The sequence below is a fragment of the Athalia rosae genome, chromosome 6, assembly GCF_917208135.1.
Source record: "Athalia rosae chromosome 6, iyAthRosa1.1, whole genome shotgun sequence".
NCBI lineage: Eukaryota > Metazoa > Arthropoda > Insecta > Hymenoptera > Athaliidae > Athalia > Athalia rosae.
Window position 1 is genome coordinate 15,648,336 of NC_064031.1, and position 13,150 is coordinate 15,661,485.

Here is a 13,150-nt window from a genome sequence, read left to right on the forward strand (position 1 = left end):
CTGATTTCTTATTACTATCAAACAGAGCCACAGGTATTCGTTCACTTACACTTCACAATCAATTAAATATTGATTCAAAACCTTTTCATTGAATGATTCAATGTAAACCCATGATGTAAACTGATAATTCTACTCATCTGCTCATTGACTACTTCCCATGCAGATTTTTTAATATCTATATCGATTTGGGCTCCAATAATATAAGTGGATTGAGTTCACAGCCACTGTAAAAATATAAGAATTATGTTGCGCCAACAGTAAAGTTTAGGACTTCTTTTTATAGCTCAACACTTTTCTAAGATAAAAGTTTGGTGAGAAAAGGCTCACGGTCAATGCCTCTGGATGTTGAAGACATGAAGTGACTTATTCTTTTGGCTGGAGACTTCTCTTCTGACTGCAAATTCAATACGAGGTAGTCCACCAATAGCAGTTAAGGTGTTAATTTTTATAGATAAAAATTATCAACAAAGTACTATGTAAGTAGGTAATGTCAAATTTAAATGAAGAAAATGTGTATTGTCCAATTTAACGAGGGCATTCGTCTCACGACAAGGATGTTTTATTCGGTATCACTGTACAGTTTTTCTCGTCAAAGATTACCTCGGCGATGTAAAATTGCAACAGCACAACAATGATGAATAACACAGATAACAAAAGAATTCAAAATATGTACTACTTGCAATGATCATATTCTTTTTTCAGAGGCTTTTTCAGTAAGCTTTCAGTTGCGCCCTAGTCGTTCGTTACACTGAAAATCATTACTCGATAATATTGTGAGTTATTCTACATGAAATGGCAGACCGTGAAATAATTACGAGTTCGCAGAACTATGGGAGCAGACGGTTCAAACACTGTTCAAGCGTGTACGGCCCCGTTTTATGCCTGTTGATAAACCGCCACTCGCCAAGAGCCCTTAATTGCAAATTCTTATAATGATTTCACAGGCTCCCGCGTACCATAGGCAGCAGCCTTTAGTCTCTGAGCTATAAGACGCTGTCTTGGCAGTGACGCACTAAAACTATTGGTAGTTGTTTATACGGATTCGTGGCTTAGAAGGCGAACAACAGCAAGAAGGCCATCATAAGACAGAAAAGTCCCATGGCTTCAGACAAGGCAAAACCAAGAATGGCGTATGAGAAGAGCTGCTGTTTCAAGGATGGGTTTCTTGCATAACCGATGATCAGAGAACCAAACACCGTTCCAATTCCAGCACCTGAAAAATACCAAAACGATCACCCAAGTGCTTAAGCACTTATCAGTCGGCTATTGAAACAACTATTTCTGAAGCACTCGTGAAGTAACATACTTTTTGCCAAGTCAAGTGTCCTGCTACGTTGCAGTGTTCTGAAGTTCTTGTAATAATAGGATGATCAAATAACATTTGATATGAATACAAGTTCAACGCTAGGAATAGTTGGCAACAGATCTGCAGCTCCTTAAATTTGATCACGCTTTTTTCTTGTATATAAAAAATCGTTTGATGCTAGCAAATTTGGAAATTGATAACATATTTTCTACACAACTTCAAACCATATAATGAAGATCACAAGATCAATCTATTGAAGTGGCAGTAATGTAAATAAGTAACAAGCCTAACAAAGTGAAGAAATCACAGAACTTTGATCAAATAGACAAGAATCACAGACTGACTTGAATATATTCAACAAGACTACGGTGTAAAAGTATGTACAAGCGCTTTACACGATGCAATGAAATGAACTAAAAGTAACCACTGCAGATATTCGATTATACACTACACAGCATCGCTGTGACTGTTGACTGGGGATATTTGGGTAACCACATCAAGGAAACTGGATGAGGAGGGTAGTCAGAGGGCAAACAGCATAAGAAATGCTATCATTAAACAGAAAAGCCCCATTGCTTCGGACAAGGCAAATCCAATGACTGCATAGGAGAAAACTTGTTGCTTGAGGGAAGGATTTCGGGCGTAACCAATAATTAGAGCACCAAATACAATTCCAATACCAATACCTGTGAATCAGAGGGTATAAGGTTTGTAAAACACTATGGAAAAGTTTTCTCATTTATGAATCCCAAGCTCTGTGAATGAGAAATTTAGAAGATTTTACTATATGAACAGCTCAATTGTATGGATTAATTTTGGATAATATGCTAAAAACTTGGTGAAAATGTCACAAAATCCTTTTGTAGATTGCTTTTTCCAATCAGCAATACTTGTAGTTTCCGTCTGTCTCAGCATAAATATTAAAATGACTGAGTTATGTAAGCGTTGCATAATGGGTTTGCTAAAACTTTGGATTTAAACAAACTTGAATGTAAATTTTGAATAATTACCATAAACAAATCCTTTGGGAATGGGAATAGAATTGGGGTAGTGAAAAGGTTATAGTTTGCAAGCTCCACTTTGACTCACCGGATCCAGCGACACCAACAGTCGCAGCGCCAGCACCGATGAACTTAGCCGCGGAGTCGATATCACGGCTGACTGCAGATGTTTGGAAGCTGCGTACAGCAGGCAGCTAAATTGCAAAGAAAAAATTTCAAGCATCCAGAACAAGTCTCACAGCACGTGCTTCAGGGAAGGACACGAGCATCACTCTACAAAGTTTGAATGACAATGAGCCATAGATGTCATCACTGTATCATACGTTGACCAAATAGTAGGGAATAACATTGAAGTGATAGTGATGAAATTGACACTTGAAAAGAGATGCATATTGATGTGATTTCAAACAGGACAGTCAAAATTTTAGTTATGTAACCTGTAGAGTATTATGCAACAAAAAAGATCATATATTTACCAGGCTGACTGGGGTCTGCCTCTGATTTTGTTGTAGGGACTGGCTTTGGCTGACCACAGCACTGCTCAGAGGTCGCAGATAGGACTTGGCTCCAGAAACCAGCTGGATATAAAGATTTGTGAGTTAAAACGTGAGGATTACATAATATACATGTCCAACGTACATATATATGTACTATATGTGTGATGAGGATTTCATAAATACGAATAAAAAAGAATATATTTTACTCACGGTAGACCTAGCAATAGGGGCAACGAATCTGGTGCAGGCGTACATGTTGACGGCTGTGTGGTCTGTTCACTTAATTACCTAAAAGTGAAGAGAAAAAATTTCAATCCGCTGAATCGTCGGCCGGCAGACAAATGCTGCGCTCTTCCAAATGTAGAGGTCACTGGCTGAAATTCAACGTTTCTCTACTGCGGTTACGTAACGTCATTTATCACGAGTTTTATGTGTGAAAATCTTTCAAAGAAATTAAGAAGAAATTTGATTCCTGGAGAAAGGATCATGATAGCGAAGAGACACGTTTTATCATATGAATACAGTCACGAGATTAGGGAAAAGGAAGTGTGCTAAAAAAAAGATGGCCGTATTCAACGAGTGCGGAAGAACAGTAGATCAAATACCACAGATATCTCGTATAATTGATAACAAAATTTGCTAACAACAAGGGTGAAGGTGAACGGTGATATTTAGCGTAAAATGGATCCGTTTCGAAACGTATTTTTGGCCACCGGTTAATATGAATAAATTTTACTCACTCGACAGCAAGAAGCACCGAACTTACCAAAGAACAGTGTCGAAGTCGAAGAGGAGGCGACCCGGCCTTTGGAATGTTGAATTGGTGAGTGAGTGATGAACGGAGCGGCCAGAGAAGTGGGGATGAAGAGAACTAAGCCAATACCGTAGCTACCCAACGGCCTTTCGGCTCTATTCTGGCAATCTGCGCAGAGTATTGAACGAAACCGCGCAGTTTCCGTTCTCTGGTACAATCACCGCTTCCCACGCCCCAGCTACCGAACGTCGGGAAAACCGAAAGCTCCATTTATCGATCAACCGAACTTAGCCGAGGATATATTTCGTCTGCAATTTTTAGTCAAGTTCAAAACCGTATTTAAAGAAAATGACGATCAGGTTTAAAGAGCGTTGAAGAGGCGTCAAGTTGCCCTCAAATTTGTCAGGAGAAATGTCATTCAATTAGGGCGTGTTTGTTGAATTTTTATTTAATTTACTCATACATCCTTTTACGTACTCGTACGTATATCTCCGTATTAACGATCTGCATCTAGATTTGACTTTACCCAATTCGGATCACTGTAGTTGATATGGCTGTATTTATGTTAAATATTTGTAAGTTTAATGGCTGTGGTCTTACGTTTAAAAGTTTAGGTGATCTCATTCAGCACATCGAGGAAACTCATATTGGTAATAATGTTGTATATCTTGTTTCACTATTTAGGTAAGTTGAGGTTATGTTTATTTTGAGGTTATCTAGGGTTCACCAGCTGATCAAGATTCCTTCATCATTTGCAGTTAGCTTTGCTATGATAGTATGACACCTTTTTAGAATAGCATTTGTATGGATGTAATCAACTCTGGAACAGTCGTGTTCACTCAGTCTGACCGAAATATAATCCTTACAATGTCCATAGCTAATAAATCTAATTCTGTTACCTCTGCTAAATTTGCTAGAATTATTTATAAAATGACGGGATGCTCTATCTCAATTTAGTAATGATAAATCATATTTATAAACAAGTCTGAACTATATTAATCCTGTATCAAATTCAAGTAAACATGAATCGCTGTAAAGTAATAATTATATAATTACTGTAGCAATTTACAATAGATCTCATTTCTATTTAGACCTAAACACCATTCAATTTCCATTTCTAGCAAGCAGTCCCAACTTGTTCACTAATATTTTTTTTTTTTTTTCAATTCCAATCTTTATTTGGAGCTACTCTGTAAAAATAGGGTAATCAGAATGTATGTACTTTCTCGCATTTCATTGTGTAATCATTTTCACCTAGTGCAGTTTTGAAAACTCATTAAATAAGCACTATGCTATTGAACCTTCTTATTGACCTGGTACTACAGAAGACATGCTGCATACATGTTTTCAGATTATGATCCCCGAGTTGTAGAACAAACGGAGCAACAGCAGCCAACTTGTATACCTTTAAGCTATGTCTTAAGGTTTCTAACAGATGCGGCCAGAAAAGAGGGTGTCAAGCCCATCCACCAATCAAGGTCAAATCAAGCCTGTCTCCCCTCCTCAGCACGTAACAAAAACAATACTCCTACAGGTCAGTTCCATATTACTGAATTGTTTTAACGTGCATTTTACTCCTGCTACAATCTCCTATGTATCTTTTGTTGGATCGTTTCTATGTGACGTGTAGGTTCTGTACACAAAGAAGCAAGCTTTTATGAAAAATTTCTGCACGTGCTGTGTATGTTTTGCAAATAATTTTATGGCATGTTCACTCACCATACTGGCTTGTTAATCAATAAAATTGCATTAATCCTGATATCTTGTTGCACAAATTTGCCATATACATCAATTGGTCAGCCACCTTGTGATTGTTGGCGCGAGGGTCCTTACTCAAAGTCAATTTTTCCGTGTGTTTCTCCTGTACTAAATAGATTCGTGGACAAGACATGATTTGTTCAGCTAGTCCTTAGTTTCAGTCTAGTAGAGTCTTGTGCAGAGTTTAACCAAGCTGTTAGCTTTAGTAAAACCTCTAGTCCTTTGTAATGGAGTATTTATGATTTGTGCTGAATGACTAGCTACCTAGTGTAACAAAGTAATAGCAGTGCAGTTTGAATGAGAAAGGATGGTTTTTCAAATAACGTGAGAATCTTGCTATGAAGCAGCAATTGACTTAATCAGTCAGCCCACTTGGATATCCAACCCTACATATCTTTCTACAATGATCTTTCTTTCTTTCTGACAAGTCCACATCAATACTCAGTCATGTCTTATAGAGATGTCCTTAAAACTGGACTACTACTTTATGATCTGGATGATGATGAATAAAAAACTAATCTGAAAAGTAGATAAAACTTCACACTTACATACCCGGATAAACTGTTGTTGATTTCGTTCTCCATTCCATTCTGTTCTCCCAGGTTTAGTTTAGTTTCTCATCCATTGTACAAATTAGAGATGGTGAAAAACCAAATTTTTTGTAGTAAATAACGAATCTAACTTTGTCCCTGTGAAGCATAAGCTTACGAAATGAAGACTGAGCCAATCTTAGGCTTGATTCTGATTTGCTGATGGATTCTACTGCATCATTCTTGAATGATGCTAATTGTTATTTCTTGACTGGGAGAAAACTTTGCTCCACACAACACTGCTTACAGTCTAGGTGGAATATGATGCTTCATGTTTCTCAATAATATGTATCAATTTCCATCCATCTCATGGTCCAAACTTCTTATAATCTGAATCTATGATAGTGTACAGGTATATCAAGTAAGGTGTTATGTTTGAGATTTAGTAAATGCATTGATTCGTGGGATATACTGAGTGAAGAGATTATTGTATCATCTCCATAGAATTATGTGTATTTTTGTGAATTTAATCTGAATTATTGAAATCCACAAATAATTTGATCCTCAACCACTGAAGTTGACATAAATATTGTAACTCTCAGTTATTACTCGCTGCAGTATCAAACATCTAATTACATTACCACTCATTCAATTGTTCCAGAACTGCATGATGCAAATTTCCAACATGACGAGGTTCTACCCCGTTTTAGTAAAGCAGCTAAACCATTCTTAAATGACAATTTACGAGGACGTTGGATTGGTTGATTAGGAATGGTTACTTGAATTGTATGGTGTGATATACAGCTGTTAGCTTAAATTGAGAAGCATAAGAGCTTGCTTAAAAAACTTGTACACATACACATGCTATGGTGAAGTCTTCAAAACGATGAACTGAGAAGCTGGAAAATTCATTTTTCATTTTATCATTACTTTTATTTATTTATTTTTTTGACATGGTCCTTACTTGACGAATCACTTCAATTTAAATTAAGATTTTTTTTTTGAATTCATGGAATATATTCGAATTATGTCGCTAGAATTACTAGATCGTTCTAATATACAGCTGATTTAAATATTTCGGTAACAAATACATTCCACTAACCTGCCGCAATGATTAGTAATGTCCATGAATCTTAAATATGATGTGAAAACTGATAATGTAGGCAGTGAGGCAGAGGAAGGAGAGGACTTTGTTAGTGAACCCGAAGACAGCAATGACTCCTGGACAACTTCTTCGGAGTTCTCCGCTGACTTCATCCTTCGTTATGGCAGCAGGTACATCCATTACTATTCCTCTTTAATGGAAGTTCTGGTGTAAATGTCACTGTGGCTTGTCTTATGGCTTGTCGCAAACAATAGATTATTACATATATTTGCATACCTATAGTATACACAGGTATAAAATATATAAATTTTCTAAAGCATTATCAGTCATCTTTGTGAGAAAAATTTTGCTCTCCCGTTTATAACAAATTGATTGGTTTTTTGATTCATTTGCAGTGATAATATTTATATTGTAGATGATATGTTAAAAACAAGAGTCTATTGTATTTTTTTATCATTTTAAAGACCATCATCATCATCCACTGTAATTAATTTTTATGAATATTTTTAAATCAAAAATTTCGTTCAAACTAGACAGGTGAGGTACAGATTTTTGCAACATTATGAAGATGTGATACAAAATATCTCGGATATAGTTACAGATAGGAGCAATAACAAAGTATTATTTTAAACCTCCTAACAGCAAATGCTATTCTTAATAATCATGAAGATTTACTTTTACTTGTATTCTAAGCTGTGTTATACTTATTCATAACTTGTCAGTTGATTTGCTTTTTTCAATTCACCAATTCTGGCTAAAGATCGACACTTTATTTGTATCAAACATTTGAATGGCTAATGCTTTGATCTCTACATTTTATCAATTTGCGCATGATCCAAAGTAAATGTTGCAGCTAATTTAGTTCAAGAATTGGATTATGATTATGTTCAATAAATTTACATTTGCGTCTAGCAGGGAGTTTGATATGTGCTGTCCTAAATGTTTAGTTGGACTGGGTAATTAATTAATCCTTTAATAAACTGTGCATGTACAACAAATGTGCAATTAGCATGATCACAGTATCACTCAGTTGGCTGTAGTTGTGAAATAAATTATCACGGATCCACTGCTTCATTAGGCAACGATAATGAAAAAATTATATTTCTACTAATTATCATGATTTTCATGGTTTTCCAGTGACGAACCTACTCAACAATTTGGTAAAATATTGGTATCTAGTACATTTTTTTACGAAGAGGAATAATTACCATTCCTACTAGTTTCGTGGTAGAACAAACCACTGCATGTTATGCCTTCCAATCTTATGTTATTGATATACCTACTATTTATTTTGTTCTAGGGTTGTGAATCAAACTGCTACCAATCAGAACAATAGTTCTGACAAACCTTTTGCCTGCCCAGTGCCTGGATGTAAAAAACGCTACAAAAACATCAATGGGATCAAGTACCATTCCAAGAACGGGCATAAAAATGATGGCAAGTAGGTAATAGTTGTAGAAATTACCCAATTTATCCAACTGCTGTTAATTATTGATATTGAATTATGCAAAGTTCACATTATACAGCTGATTGGTATTATTTAACCATTGAATTATCTGCACGTTTTGAACTACTGAGTGGAACTACAGAAGTTGATTCAACAGTATACTGAAACTCTGCACATGAGAATTATTTTAATAAAGAGTGGTTGCTTTTTCATGTTCAGGGTGCGGAAGGCCTTCAAATGCCCCTGTGGAAAAAGCTACAAAACTTCATACAGCTTGAAAAATCATGCAGCCATGCAACACAGTGAGTCCTTGCTACAGGTCAAGCTTTTGCAAAACAACAAAATGTCCATTAAATTAGAAAATGACTGCGACAGTAGTACAAGAATAAGTGACGGACAATTGTTTGACAACACGCCCGTAAATGTAACGAAGATATCCAAGTGTAAGGTGTCTGCGATTGAAGATCATGGGTACATAAAACAAGAGCGTTCTGTTACCTCAGAAACAGACTGTGAAAATGATTTGGGCGTACTAACTCCAGCTTCTTCGCCACCTTTGCCTATTCACACCTTGAATAAGGCAGAGCCTGTAGTCCATCCGGTACGTTCTGTACAGAAATACCTTACTAATTTAACCTCTAGTCAAATAAATTATCCTAATATCATAGTCACAGCAAATAACAACTAGTCACCAACAATATAACTATAGAACCATTTGCCAATGTAGTAGAATGTTTCATATCGCTCAAGTTTCCAAAGTTTGAATATAATCTTCGTTTTTGGTTGTTTGAAATTATGCATAAATGTAATATATTCTAATACGTTCACAATACTATGCAAGGGAAAGTATAATACTAGAATAAGTTTCTAGAGTTTAGATTTCTGAGTGAGCAGCTAGTTTCACAGACTATTTTCAAATTCCTAGATCTTCATTGTTAAGTAAGACTGGTCTAGTCAATAATGATAATGACCTCGTATAATTTGCAGCTCAAATATAGTTATACAAAGATAAAGAAACTGCTGACAACTTAAAATTTCATTTATATTTAGTCAAGACCATATCCTGGATTTTTGATACCTATAGTATTTACAATGGATAGGACCTTATAGTGAGCATATCGGATTAGCTGATCACTGTTGAATATGATTCAGAAGGATTTGATGATTTGATTCTTGCACAAACTCGTATTATAATGATTTTACTGATATTACAAAAATTTTAGAAGTTCTATGATGATATGAAATGTCTTGATCACAGTAAAAATTATTTACCATGAACGTTACTTAACTTTCTCAAAATCATCATAATCATAGAATGTCATAATCAATACATATTTTAATGATTCTATTTTCATGGTCAATCAATATATAGGTGAATATTAGAGGACAATACTCTTCAACCTGTGTAACATGTGCAACCCCCCACAACTTTGGGGTAGTTCTAATTGACCGAATCTTTTAGAGTCATTTGTACCCATACCTATTCAACAAATTATAATTTTTAACACTAGTCATTTGTGATTCAAAATTGTGGTTGATTAACCTGAATGTATTACAGTGACTCAATTAATGCGATATTATAATGATCTATTGTGGTTATAAGTTTTGAGAGTATGCAAAAATGATCAGATAAGACAATGGCGACCAAAGTTGAATCAGTTCTTTATTTTATCTATTCGTAAGTGTGTGATTAGCAATTATTTTGTTTGAGAATCTTTGTTAGAATATAAATTCGTGTTTCCTCGAAATCTGCAATAACTCGGTGATATTACTTTGGGTATGTTTTCGACGTTCATTGGCCATCTAATATTGAGTATTAGTCACAGTCAAGATGACAATAATCGTCTACATACCTGATATAATTCCATTGATATAACATAGTTATTCATTTGTTATTACATTCATAAATAAATAAATGAAAATATATTATTGTAGTAGAATTTTGTTACAAATAAATTGAGAAAATTTTAACTATTCTTTCTTCTTTTTCCCTTGCTGCTTATGAATGACTCTGTTGAATAGTGGCCATACAGTTGATTCTTGTTTTGATGGAAATAGGTATCATTCATACGCTTGAACTACTGTGAGCAGACTAAGGGAGACTATAGAAAGGCATTTGCTGTAGAGCTTCAGGTATGTACCGATACACTATATTTCTTGAAAAAATTTATAGAGTGAGAGGGAATGTTTTAAGACATTTTATAAAGACTAAAGTGTTGTTGAATGATAACCGTCCATCTGCAGAGATATAGATTATTCTACTATTATTAAAAATATTGCTGTACAGTCTGACCACTCGACACGTTGAAATACAACACGTGATCTTTCGTAAGCTTTCTAGAATGGATATAGAAATAGTCTGGTAGTATTAGAACAAAAAAAACTCCAAAAACATAGTACTATAAAGCTTATACAATTCACTAGGATTATTTGAATTACTCATACTCAAATACTCGACTGAAATTGATAAGTATTTAATACTCTGTGATGCATACAGAAGGAAAAAATTGTCAAATGCTACTGAGAAAAGTAATCAGTGAAAGAGAATTCAATGCGATAATGAAATAAAATGTGAAGAAGAGAAAGGGTTTATATATTAGTTGCGTACAAAATATAACGTATATTTATTTCCATACCATATATAAATGTTCTTCCGCAAATTATCTTTAGCATTTCTACAGATATTTAGTATTTACCTAATTTAATTTTTATCGAGATTTACAGGGCTAAACAATTATGAAACGATTGCGTTATCAATGATAATCAAGCGGCAGATGCGAAGTAGGTAACTAATTGTTACTTGACTGCCGAACAATTCGGATACAACACTTTTCGATTTGTTCAAAGTACAATTTCACAATTAGTCGCCACAATAAATTGCATTTCGCTTCACGGATTCTTTGTAGCAACATGTACAAAGTGTGCATCAAAATACAAACATACAATGTAGCAACGAGAAAGTGATCAGACTATACATCGGGCTGTGAAATTTTGTTAATGTCACACTCTTACTAGTAATCATGTTAATAGCAATTATTATACAATAATTGTACGTTTTAAAAAATTCAAACATATGTAGACAAGAAGGAATTCAGTTTATATTTCAATTAGTTGCTAACTATTGTTCCTATATACAGAATAAAGTCATTTTCATAACTTTTAATAAGACCACGACACAACAAAATTTTATAATTATCTGTAAATTTAATTTACTCGTATGTTCAAGTTGCAAAAATCTCTTTTTTTTCAAGCCTACGAAATTAACGAGCTTCTTGTTTCAAACAAGCCTTGTCATTTGGATATCGAATTTTACTTACTGAACAAAAAACTCAAAGCTTTAACGCATTACAAAGACACACCGGTAAATTCCAGATTCAAATATTTATGCTCTGCTAGTATAAAAATCTGTACGGCCGTCTATATGTTTATAGTCTGTAGTTTATAATTTTAGGTATATACCGCTCACATTAACAGTTGCCTGAGGTTCATTCTTAATAGTTTAAAAAGTTACACCCAACTTATACAGAAATATTACGATGTATTTTCTACTGATAGACAATCAGGGATGAACAAAGGTTGCATCACAAGCGGTATGACATTGACTGGAAATATTTTTCAGAATCAAACAATCACCTTATCCCTTTACATATTCCAAATGAATATTCTTCAAGTTTTACTGAAAAATAAAAAATAGATGAAGTTTCGATGAGCACTTCACAGTTTATGTGATGCATTATAGTTTTCCAGAGTAACATAGTTTGCAATCCAAAATTCAACCTTATAGTCATAGTTTATCAAACTTGCAGTCATTATTTTGATTGCAACAACGTCTCTGAAGAAATTGCACAGAGATGCACCTTAGACAATTTTTGCAGAGAATCCACTCTGCACAATAAACTACAATTTATAAGCAAAAACCATGTGGTATTTTATCTCTAAAAAAATTTCCAGCCAGTAGACCTTATTTCTCTCATCAGTAAAAACACAGCATAATTTCAAATTTGAATTGTATTTTATTTGGCTGTATCTTTGAAAACAAGATACGCCTTCATAGTAAAAGATAACTCCTACGAATATTCCATACCTCCTGATATTAGTTTTCATTATCTTTACCCATTGACCAGAACTAAATCATTAAGCTATCTAAGTGGTGCCATAATTCACGCAAAGCTGGCCATGTTGACTAATTCCATATTCCGCTTTGCAAATGATACAAGAATTTATATCATCGAACTATTTAATAACAACAAATGATGCAAGAAATGATGGCAAATTAAAAAAATGTATATTCTCTGGCATTGTTTCGCGTACTTGTACAGCGGATAATCATTACTCATTTGAGTAGGAAGATAAGAAGATATTCAGAAAGAAATTAGCAACCGTTAGAGTGATGAATTTATATATATTTTTGTTTTTAAATATACATAAATATAGTCCAGTATAATTATAAATGTTTGAGAACTGTGTTAGGACGTCTGGGGGTGGGTAAATATGCTAATTCCGTTTACCTAGGCGAACCTAAAATCTAAAGCATTTTGGAGGATAGTATGGTAATTGTATAATATATTAAACTTGATGTTACTTTTAAATGCTTAAATATACTAATATCAATTTTAATAATTACAAGCGTTGTTACGTCCTTACGAAGCCAGCCAAGTACAAACAACAGCTGAGATGTGGTCAATTTGTCGTTTCCTAGTTCACGATTATCCAATATTGTGATATATATTAGAAAAATATGCTATGCCTAAA

General features: G+C 34.4%; 2 protein-coding genes across 4 annotated transcripts; one reads left to right on the plus strand and one right to left on the minus strand.

Annotated features, from left to right (window-relative positions):
- Positions 1-524: 524 nt before the first annotated feature.
- On the minus strand, positions 525-3,654 carry LOC105683532 (ATP synthase lipid-binding protein, mitochondrial). 2 transcript variants are annotated; one of them, XM_012396192.2, is made up of 5 exons: positions 3,571-3,654; positions 3,015-3,092; positions 2,784-2,885; positions 2,396-2,501; positions 525-1,213 (listed from the first exon to the last, which is right to left on the minus strand). In XM_012396192.2, the coding sequence occupies exons 2-5, from the start codon at positions 3,057-3,059 to the stop codon at positions 1,050-1,052; spliced, it is 417 nt and encodes a 138-aa protein (XP_012251615.1). In that variant the 5' UTR covers positions 3,060-3,092; positions 3,571-3,654; the 3' UTR covers positions 525-1,049. The 2 variants fall into 2 exon arrangements, with proteins under 2 accessions (XP_012251615.1, XP_012251616.1); XM_012396193.2 differs by having other exon boundaries at positions 3,545-3,624.
- A 79-nt stretch (positions 3,655-3,733) lies between these two features.
- Positions 3,734-10,369, plus strand: LOC105683530 (juxtaposed with another zinc finger protein 1). Of its 2 annotated transcripts, none has more exons than XM_048656684.1 (5): positions 3,734-4,242; positions 4,910-5,092; positions 7,010-7,121; positions 8,252-8,392; positions 8,618-10,369. In XM_048656684.1, exons 1-5 carry the CDS (start codon positions 4,215-4,217, stop codon positions 9,084-9,086), a joined length of 933 nt encoding a protein of 310 aa, XP_048512641.1. In that variant the 5' UTR covers positions 3,734-4,214; the 3' UTR covers positions 9,087-10,369. The 2 variants fall into 2 exon arrangements, with proteins under 2 accessions (XP_048512641.1, XP_012251603.2); XM_012396180.3 differs by having other exon boundaries at positions 3,734-4,208; positions 8,618-9,223.
- Positions 10,370-13,150: the final 2,781 nt, after the last annotated feature.

Coding starts and splice junctions, on each gene's coding strand:
- LOC105683532 (XM_012396192.2), bottom strand. CDS start 3,059: ATGTACGCCTGCACCAGATTCGTTGCCCCTATTGCTAGGTCTACC. Junction 2,886..3,014: donor CCCCTATTGCTAGGTCTACC/GTGAGTAAAATA, acceptor CTTTATATCCAG/CTGGTTTCTGGAGCCAAGTC. Junction 1,214..2,395: donor TGTTGGTGTCGCTGGATCCG/GTGAGTCAAAGT, acceptor GGTATTTTTCAG/GTGCTGGAATTGGAACGGTG.
- LOC105683530 (XM_012396180.3), top strand. CDS start 4,109: ATGGCTGTATTTATGTTAAATATTTGTAAGTTTAATGGCTGTGGTCTT. Junction 4,209..4,909: donor CATCGAGGAAACTCATATTG/GTAATAATGTTG, acceptor ACATGTTTTCAG/ATTATGATCCCCGAGTTGTA. Junction 5,093..7,009: donor CAAAAACAATACTCCTACAG/GTCAGTTCCATA, acceptor CTGATAATGTAG/GCAGTGAGGCAGAGGAAGGA.